This window comes from Gekko japonicus, unplaced genomic scaffold, assembly GCF_001447785.1.
Source record: "Gekko japonicus isolate JY-2015 unplaced genomic scaffold, Gekko_japonicus_V1.1 scaffold297, whole genome shotgun sequence".
NCBI lineage: Eukaryota > Metazoa > Chordata > Lepidosauria > Squamata > Gekkonidae > Gekko > Gekko japonicus.
The window spans coordinates 966073-975274 of NW_015162486.1; the positions used below are offsets into that span (position 1 = coordinate 966073).

The following is a 9202-nucleotide window of genomic DNA, read 5'->3' on the forward strand; positions in this document are numbered from 1 at the left end:
GTCTGCTGTGACCAACAGTAGTTCTCTAGCATCTTGGGCAGAGAAAGGCCTTTCCCACACTTGCTACATGAAATCCTTCCACTGGAGATGCCAGGGACTGAGCCTGGATGCTCTACATGCAGCGTGTGTCCCCTATCAGTGAGCTTCCAGTCAAGGATTTTAGAGGAGCTTGGCTTCCATGCCATAGAGATTTGGGAGTGGAGAGAGACATGTAGAATAGAGATGGGCACAAGCCACACTTTTGCCGTTTGGTTCAGCTGTGAACCACAAACCGACTCACAAACCAGGAGGTTGCTTTGCGAACTGAACCAGTTCGCATGGGTTTGTGAGCCCTGCTTTCTGCTCCCCGCTGCTTTTCTCAGGGAGCATGGGTTCGTGAGCCCCGTTTTCTGCTCCCCGCTGCTTTTCTCAGGGAGCAGAAAGTAGTGGTTTAAAAGCCTGGGAGCCCTTTAAGCCAAACAGCTGAGCAGTGGTCTGCCACTCATCTGTTTGGTTGAAATGGCTCCCAGTGCCACTCAGCTGTTTGGTTCAAATGGCTTGCAGCTGAACCCCAAGAAAGCCCCTTTAAACAGCTGAGCTGCATGGAGCAGGCTCAGCTGTTTAGAGGTGGAAACATCTGAGCCACAGGAGCAGGCTGCCCCTGCAGCTCAACTGTTTCCGAACTAAACAACTGAGTGGCTGGGAGCAGGCTGCTCTCATCGCTCAGCTGTTTTGGTGGCTTTCACAGGAAGGAGAAAGCAGACGTTTAAACCTCTGGTTTTTGCTCCCTACGAACTGCCTAAAATGTTCATGGAGGTTGGTGGGCAGTCTGCAATTTGTGAACTTCAGTTCGTGAACCATGACCCGGCTAAAATTCATCACAAACAGTGGTTCGTGAGCCGATCCATGCCTACCCCTAATGTAGGATGCACACAAGTGTACAGTGAAGTGAAGCAATGTCTCTTGAGTACCACCCATCTATAATTCGGATTTTCATAAATGGATGAATGTTGTCGTAACTGAATTGGCCTTCGTAAATAGTGCCTTAGCTCACAGGAGAAGGTGTCGAGCTGCCTTAGACTCTCAAGTAAAAGAAGTCTTCAGTTTATGTACCTAAAGGCCAGTTCCTGTGCTCTGTGTCTGTCTCAAGCTTGCATGACTAGGAGAAGAAATCCACAGTGGTTGTACGCGAATGAAAATCAGGGTCACCATTTGATTCTATAGGGATGCAGTTTGAGACACTGTTGACCTAGGGGAGAAATCTTTCCTCTTGCTCCAGAGCAGGTTTTTTTCCTGGACATTTGATGGTGTCTTGAGTGTATCTTTCTGTTTTTCTGCCATGTAAGTTTGTGGCTGCCACTTCATCCAAAGGGAAAGTGATGCACTTGGGCCCTTCACATTGTCCTGTGTCACCCCCCCCAAATCCCCCCCCCCAGATATTGCAGTACACATGGTAACACAGTTTTAGTGGTGGACAACTTCCTTTCTTTTCCCCCCACCCCCTGTTGACTTACAGTGCAACTCTGTGCACATTTACACAGAACTAAGTCTCCTTATAATCAGTAGTGCTTACTCCCAAGTAAGTCCAGCCTTTGTGACTCAGATTTATTTTGGTCCTTCCACAATGTGAACCCTTCTTCTGTCCTTTATCAGCAGGAGCAGGTGGGGCTTTGAATCTGGGTTTCTGTTTTGCTGAAGCTCAATTCTCTGCTGCTTCCCTACTCCAGTCCAAACTGCATTCTCCAAACATGTTCAGACTGGAAACCAGCCACATACAAAATATGAAAACCTTGGATCTGGAGGTGGATGGGTTAAATTTTAATTAATGTCTATTAAATATACAATGACATATCAACATTCACACCATACTTTATATTCAGTAGTTTTAATCAAAAATATATAATAGCAGATATAGATAAAATAGCTAATTAATGTTCTTAATCAACTATTTACTTAATCTAATCAACTACTTACTGAATCCTGTCTAAATCCCCAACTATATACTTGTTTGGGTGCCTGTACAACTATAAACTAATCAATCCATTATAAAAATGTTGCAGAATTATATACATCAGTAGACAAATGTAACTTTCCCTTCAAAAATGGTTTAAACTTTTCCTGCATTCAGAAAAACAAGCTCAATTTGCTCATCCCTTTCTTAGCCAAATTAATTCAGTCACTTTAATAGATCTTGCTATTTCTCATACTTTGTTTATCCAAGATCTTATATTCACACTCTTTGCATTCTTCCAACTGTATGCAACTTACATTCTTGAACCAATAAAGAATCTAGTACCATACATTTATGTATGTTATGCATATGGTTTGTTTTGCTTCGCAGGGTTGCTCTGTGGATGACCATCACCTGGAAGTGAAGATCTCTGAGAGGGCCATCAAGTAAGGTTCTCCGCTACCTGATTCTTCTCTGCTGAAATTGGAACTACAACTGTTCCTATCTTGCTTGCATTGCAATCCTATTTGATAGGCATGTAGAGTGGGGTAATTCCTGCTGACTCAAGCGGGAAAAATTGCTGTTCTGCCTGGAGCAATCTTGCTCTGAGCAAACACATATCCCTGTGCCCGGAATAAAAAATTAGCAGTGCAAAAATGCTGATGGAAATTTTTGCTAACTGGGGAGTGGATGGATTGAAGGGGTAAAAGGGGCCCAGGGTATGGTCTGAAGAAACATGATTGGAGCATCCTTGCAGAAGCCAAACCACTATGTGGCTGATAAGCACTTGAATGGGAGACTACCTTTGAACCCCGCTTGCATTGCCTTGTATTCCCAGGAGGAAAGGAATAAACAAAATAAATTCGGGGGGGGGGGGAGAGCGAGCGCACAAGTTATTTCACAGTATCGTGTATATCTGTAGTTACTCTGAATTATACATAAAGCTTATTTGATTTTTATTCTCTAAGGAGCTCAGAGCACCTGACGTGGTGTTTCTCACATCTGCACACATGACATTTTGTCATCACAACAACCTTGTAAGGTAGATCAGGCTGAGAGACAGTGATTGGCTCCAGGTCATTCAACAAAAGAACAAAAAAACTAACAACAAAACAAATGGTGCAATGGGGAAAAGAATAGTTTTATTCCATTATACTAGCCCAACACCTTTTGCCTACACTTCTTCTGGGGATCTGTATAACAGTCTCTAGCATTTCCCACAGCAAACTTTTCCCCATCGCAACACTGTTTTTGGTCTTTCGTTGCTGATGTGGCCAGCTTCCAGGCCATCCAGTAAACTTCAGGGTTGAGTTGGGGGTTCGAACCTGAGTCTCTAAAGTTCTAATCGGACAGTCTGAGTTCACTTTACCACAGCTCGTGCTGAAAAAAATGAGGTGGTGTCGTGTAGCAGCAAAGAGACTTACCTACAGATTAGGAAGTCTGTCTTGAATTCCCCTGATGGCCTTATGCAAGTACTTTGGTGTGTCTCCCTGTCAGCCTACCATACAGAGTTGTTGTAAAGATTCCAGAATGTGGACTACTTCAAACACTTGAATGCATTATACAGATTCCTAGTATTTATTATTATTACTATCCATTTTGTTCAGATGCAACATATCCAACTTTGCAATGACTACCCCAAATAGTGGCCCTGTTTGTGAAATGTAATATGAAATCACACCTATGTTCTGAATTGCATAAAGTGCTGGTTTTTTGTGATAGGCAGGGCTTCTTTCCAAAAAGAAGTGCTGGAACTGTCAAGATGGAAATGAAGCTTTCAGTCTGTATATTGAAAACTCATGAACTTTTAAACACTTTAAAAATAATTTTGTCGAAGAGGTTCTGGAACTCTTTTCCGGCACGTTCCCCCAGAATAAAGCCCTGGTAATAGAGATGGGGAGGGGAAAATACATCCATGTGTGCACAGTTAAACTATAAATGACCCCTCTTGGCCCTTTTCAACACCATGGCAAATGGGACTTTCCTACAGCAGAAAAGACAGAATGCAAATTTATCTTGGAATTCACCTGTACCCTTTGATCAGTTTAGCCTCCTGTGCTCTTCTGTAGCACAGTTCACCTGCCTTTCTGTTGTGACTGTGTGTATGTTTTTAAACCAGGTCAACAGTGACTTCAACACGCAAGAAGCAAACCAGCAAGAAGCAAAAGAGCTCCAAGATCTTAGTGCGCAACATTCCCTTCCAGGCAACCGTGAGAGAGATCCGAGAGCTTTTCAGGTAAGGAAACTTCTTTCGTCTGTGTTTGGCTTTCCCTGGATTTGCTTACGATCTCAAGCCAACCAAAGCAGTGGCAGGGAGGGTGGATTGGCTGTTAGTGGGATGGGAGCGAGGTTTGCTTTGCATGGTTTGTCCTACTCCCCTGGCAACATTAAGGGCAGGTGAACCGAGTTGGGAAGCATTCATGCTGTTGCCTTTCTATCTTGGAGGGCTTTGCACTGGACTCTGCATAGTTTGGGCTGAAAATATTGTGTCCTTAAGAGAAAATCAAGATTCTGCCATCAGTATACTTTCTGCACATTAAGCAAAAGTGTGTCTCTTTCTTTTATTGCAAAACATACTCTCTTTATGATTGGGTTAGGGAGAGGCAAGGATCTATGTAGGGTGCAGATGCCCTACCTAGTGGCCACTGCATAATCCCAATACGCCAGCCGAATGCGTTTTGGAGCTCTTAGCAGTCATTACCTACATTTTCATTGTCCCAGGGACTAGAAACTGAGTTTTAGAAGCTCAGATTCCCCAAACGCTTTGTTGGCCTGTGTCTCATCTTATGTGTGTTGATGTGTACATGTGGAATGAATTGTGGTATGACACTGAGTTGTAATGAACTTTTGAATAAATTTGGTCTATATTCTTGCCAGGAAAGCTACAGATAAGGACCACCAAAATGACGAAGGGGTGTTGGAGCCCCTTCCCTGGGAGGGAAGTTGAAATCTTTTAAGGCTGCTTAGTCGAGATGAGAATATGAATACATTATAAATAATAGGGGGGAAACATCTTCCTTGTTGTAACACTAGAACTCGGGGTCACCCAGTGATAGTGACTAGGGGCAGGTCTAGCACAGACAAAAGGCGGCAGTTCTCTGCACAATGCATCATAAGTGCACAGAACGTGTTGCCAACAGATACAGTGATGTCCCCTAGATTAAAAAGGGTCATTGCCCTCAGGCGCTGCTTGTGGGCTTCCCAGAGGCTGAACTGCATTGGAAGCAGGATACTGGACTAGATGGTCCCTTGGTGTGATGCTCTTTCATTCTTATCTGACGACCCATCCTCTCAAATCTCTGCTCGGTTCTGACAAAGGACAGATTTCAATCTGTCAATGACACCCCTCGGGGTGTTTTCGAAAACAGCGAAATGGGGTCTCCGATTAGATCTCTTCAAAAGGGTTCAGGTCATTATCACCTCTGTGAATGAAATGACCACGGTTGTGAAACATGTAATTGTTAAAGTTGTGATGCGATGTTCTATGAATGTACTGTGTTTCTCCTGTTCTGTATATTCTAGGAAACTTTTTTTACTGCTCTCATATTAAGTGCATGTAAAAAAAAAAACCCAAAACGTTGAGGTATGGATTGTGAATCTTCATAGTTCAGTGCATTCATAACGCTATCCGAACCATAGATCTTGGGGTCCTGTCCCCCTCTCACAAGGACATTTCCTCCACCTTACTGTTTTGGAATTAACTATGAACATAGAATCTGCCTTGTATCAATGAGATGACTGGTCTGTCCGGTCCAGTATTATTACTGGCTCTTCCAGGCCTCAGATAGAGAAACTCTTTCCTGACACCTGTGAGCTGAAACGCTTGAATAGAGATTCCCAGGACTGAATTTGGGACCTTCTGCATTCAAACCGTGTGCTCTGCCACTGAGCCACAGCCCCTCTTGAAAATCCTTTCGTATGATCAATGTTATGATTGCATTTATGTTAACTGTAATAAGCCCCAAACACGGTTCACATCAGGGTTGCAAACTGTGCTTTCATTCTAATTAGAGTTAGTGAAACTGGTGGTGCAAATGTAGCGCTAACTGTGGTTGGCTCTGAAATGAACAAGGGCGGAACATACTTGCATGCCTTGGGCCAGCATTATGCCTACACTGAACTGGAATTTGGTTTTGGAACTGGATTTTTAATTGTTAACTTCAAAACACATATAATTTGTAACAACCAGTAAACTTAAATCATGGTGGGGGGGAGAAAACCACTGAGTGGCCCATAGAACAACGAAAGTCAAAACACAGCCCTTGGAGATAGGCAGGTAGATGTTAGCCAGATTAGAAATGACAAGGGGCGGACCCGCGATACTCGCGGGGGGGAGGAGGCAGAGGAGGAAGCAGCAGGAGGAGGTAAGTACCCCCCATCCCGCCGGTTCCCCCCGTCTCCTCCACCACCCCCCAAGCCACTCGGGCCTCAGTTCGGAGTGGTGGTGGGGAGATCGAGCAGAGTGGTGGTGGAGGAGATGGGGGGGAAACCGGCGGGATGGGAGGGAGGTTACCTCCTCCTCCTGCTTCCTCCTCTGCCTGATCAGTGTGGATCCCCCGACTGCGAGTATCGCGGGTCCTGCCTCTTGTAAGATCCATAATATCAAGCCTGGGCCATGATTCCCTCACTGCCCCCCCCAGCCCTGGTAAAGTGCCCCCATGCCTACTTCCTTCCTGCTAGGGTTGCTAACCCTCAGGTGGTGGTTGGAGATCTCTTAGGGGGGTGACTTGGCTATTAGATATATAGATGATCCACTGATTGAATCTCTTGCTGTTAACTTCAAATGCAGGAGACCCTGATTTGTACTGAGGCAACAGTGGAGGGGAGTTAAGTCTTTTCCCCATGGTGCCTTCAGGAGCTGAATTCCCAGTCACAGTGTTGGCTATCATGTGAAGGAAGGAACCTGTGTGATTCCTCCATGGGGCAAATAATCCAGGTGCAGAGGAGAAGGCAATTTAGAACATGAAAATAGCATGAGAAGATTGTATTTCTAAAAAAACCCAGTTCTCCCAGATTAGAATCCGCACACTTAACCACTACACCAAACTGGCAATTTAGAACATGAAAATAGCATGAGAAGATTGTATTTTTAAAAAAAGAAACAACCCCCCCCCCTTGTGCTGTGGTTCTGTTCCAAATATGGTACTCTGTGGCTGTGATTTAAAGTTTTTTTTAAAAAGCTGGCGATTTACAGATCTCCTAGTGTTATGAGAGCCAATGTAGCGTACTGGTTAAAGTGTCAGACTACCATCGAAGATGCAGATTCAAGTTCCCATTCTGCCACGAAAGCTGATAGGTTGACCTTGGGCCAGTCATTCTCTCTCTCAGCCGAATGTGCCTGTTGCAAGGATTAATCGAAGAACGAGAGAATGATGTTATTAGCTGCTTTGGGGAGAAAAGTGAGGTATAAATACCATGAAAGGCTAGAACAAAGTGTGTCCAGTGATACCTTGAAGATCAACAAATTCTTTCATTTAATGTTCATTGAATTAAACTTTGATGGTCTTAAAGGTGCCATTGGACTCCAACTTTGTTCTGTGGCTTCAGACTAACATGGCTACCCGCCTGAATCTATTAAAAGTCTACGTTGGCCTTTCTCAGACCCCTTGGAAAGGGCCAAAGTCCTGGATCTTGCAAGCCTCAAGAAAGGGTTGATTGAACACATGAGGCTGCCTTATACTGAATCAGACCCTTGGTCCATCAAGGTCAGTATTGTCTACTCAGACTGGTGGCAGCTCTCCAGAGTCTCAGGTTGAAGCCTTTCACATCACCTACCACCTGATTCATTTTTTAACTGGAGAAGCTGTGAGTTGAACCTGGGACCTTCAGCATGCCAGGCAGATGCTCTACCACTGAGTTCCATCCCCTCCCCGGGTGGGTGGGTGGGTGGGGGTGGAATAGAAGGCCTTCTGTAGTGGCCACCCACCCCGTACAAAGTAGGCCCATCAAATAATTCTCTGTAGTTGGTTTTGGATAGAGCAGTACATAAAGAGCTGTCCTTAAAGCAGCTAAGTCTGGGGAGGCAAAAATTGAAGATGAAAGCTGTTTGAAATTATATATAGTGCATATTGCACTTTCTGTTACAAGCAACTCTATGGATTCAGAAGTGAACTTTACTTCAAAGTAGGCAGCCTCTCTTGATTTTCAGGTCCTCGTTCCAGCTCCTTCTGGTAGCTTTATAGCTGGCTCATGTATGTAAATACAAGTGTTGCTTGGGTTGCTTGCTCTTCTTCAGTCAAGCCTGCAGGGGGCACTGTTAGCCTTTGCTAGAGCCAAGAGGGGAGCTGCTGGTGAACTGCTTCCTATAATGCCTTTGCTAGACATTGGTTGGCTGGTCTGCTCATGGAGGTTATAAGGCTGGTTTGCGGTGGGAGGCAAAGTGGGTGGAACTCTCTGTTGATTCATACCATCAGAAGCTACTTCTGAGAAATGCAGTTTCTGTTGCCTTAGCCAGTTTCCTAGGAAATCCCTGCCTGACTGGGTCAGGAAAGCACATGTTCTGTATGGAGAGATGCCCTTGCATGTACACATCTCTCTCTTTTTTATTTTTGGCTAAGGAAATGCTCTTTTCTTTATCAGCAATGCACTCTTAAAATGAGAAGAAGAGGTTGAGAAAGAAGAAAACATAAATCATACAAGAATTTTCTTCTGGGTACAAAGGAAAGGGTTGACGTCCTTGTCTTTGTGGGGAAAAATACAAAGGCCAGGAGCACAGCTAAAAGCCAGTACAGCCGACAGAACAATCCACATGCTGTATTTCCCCCCCTAGCAAAACCCCTGAATTCTTCTGTGCTGATAGACTGATGACTTTTTGCTATTGAGGATGATTGATTCTTTATTAGGTCTGCAACATTCTGCCTTTAAAAAATTGTTAGATCAACCAATTAAATTGTTTCACTCAGGGCTTTTTTTGTAGAAAAAGCCCAGCAGGAAGTCATTAGCATAATGGGCCACACCCAGCAGCAGAAACGTATCAGCATATTAGGCCACACCCCTCAACAGCACAGCTTATTAACATATTAGGCCACACCCCCATGCCTCCCCTTGACTTGCCCGGGCGCCCCACGGCTACAGGGAGCCCAGGCACGGGGAGGCATTTAAATGCCTCCCCGATCCTTCCAGGGCCCCCACTGGCCCGCCTGCCTCAGAGTCGCCCGGGGGAGGGGTGTCGCTCTCCAGTAGGGTTGCCAAATATGTTTTGGCCGGGAGCAGAGGGCTCCCGGCCGGCGTCTGGAACGTGCGCACGCGCGTCACTTCCGGGTGACGCGCACG

The 9202-nt window shown here is 45.0% G+C and overlaps 1 protein-coding gene across 1 annotated transcript in view; it reads left to right on the forward strand.

Annotated features, from left to right (window-relative positions):
- RBM19 (RNA binding motif protein 19) overlaps positions 1–9202 on the forward strand; it is a 122184-nt gene that overhangs the window by 30898 nt on the left and 82084 nt on the right. Inside the window, exons 20-21 of the mRNA XM_015405929.1 lie at positions 2321–2376; positions 4050–4166. Coding sequence (XP_015261415.1) covers positions 2321–2376; positions 4050–4166 — 173 coding nt within the window. The remainder of the gene's footprint in view (positions 1–2320; positions 2377–4049; positions 4167–9202) is intronic.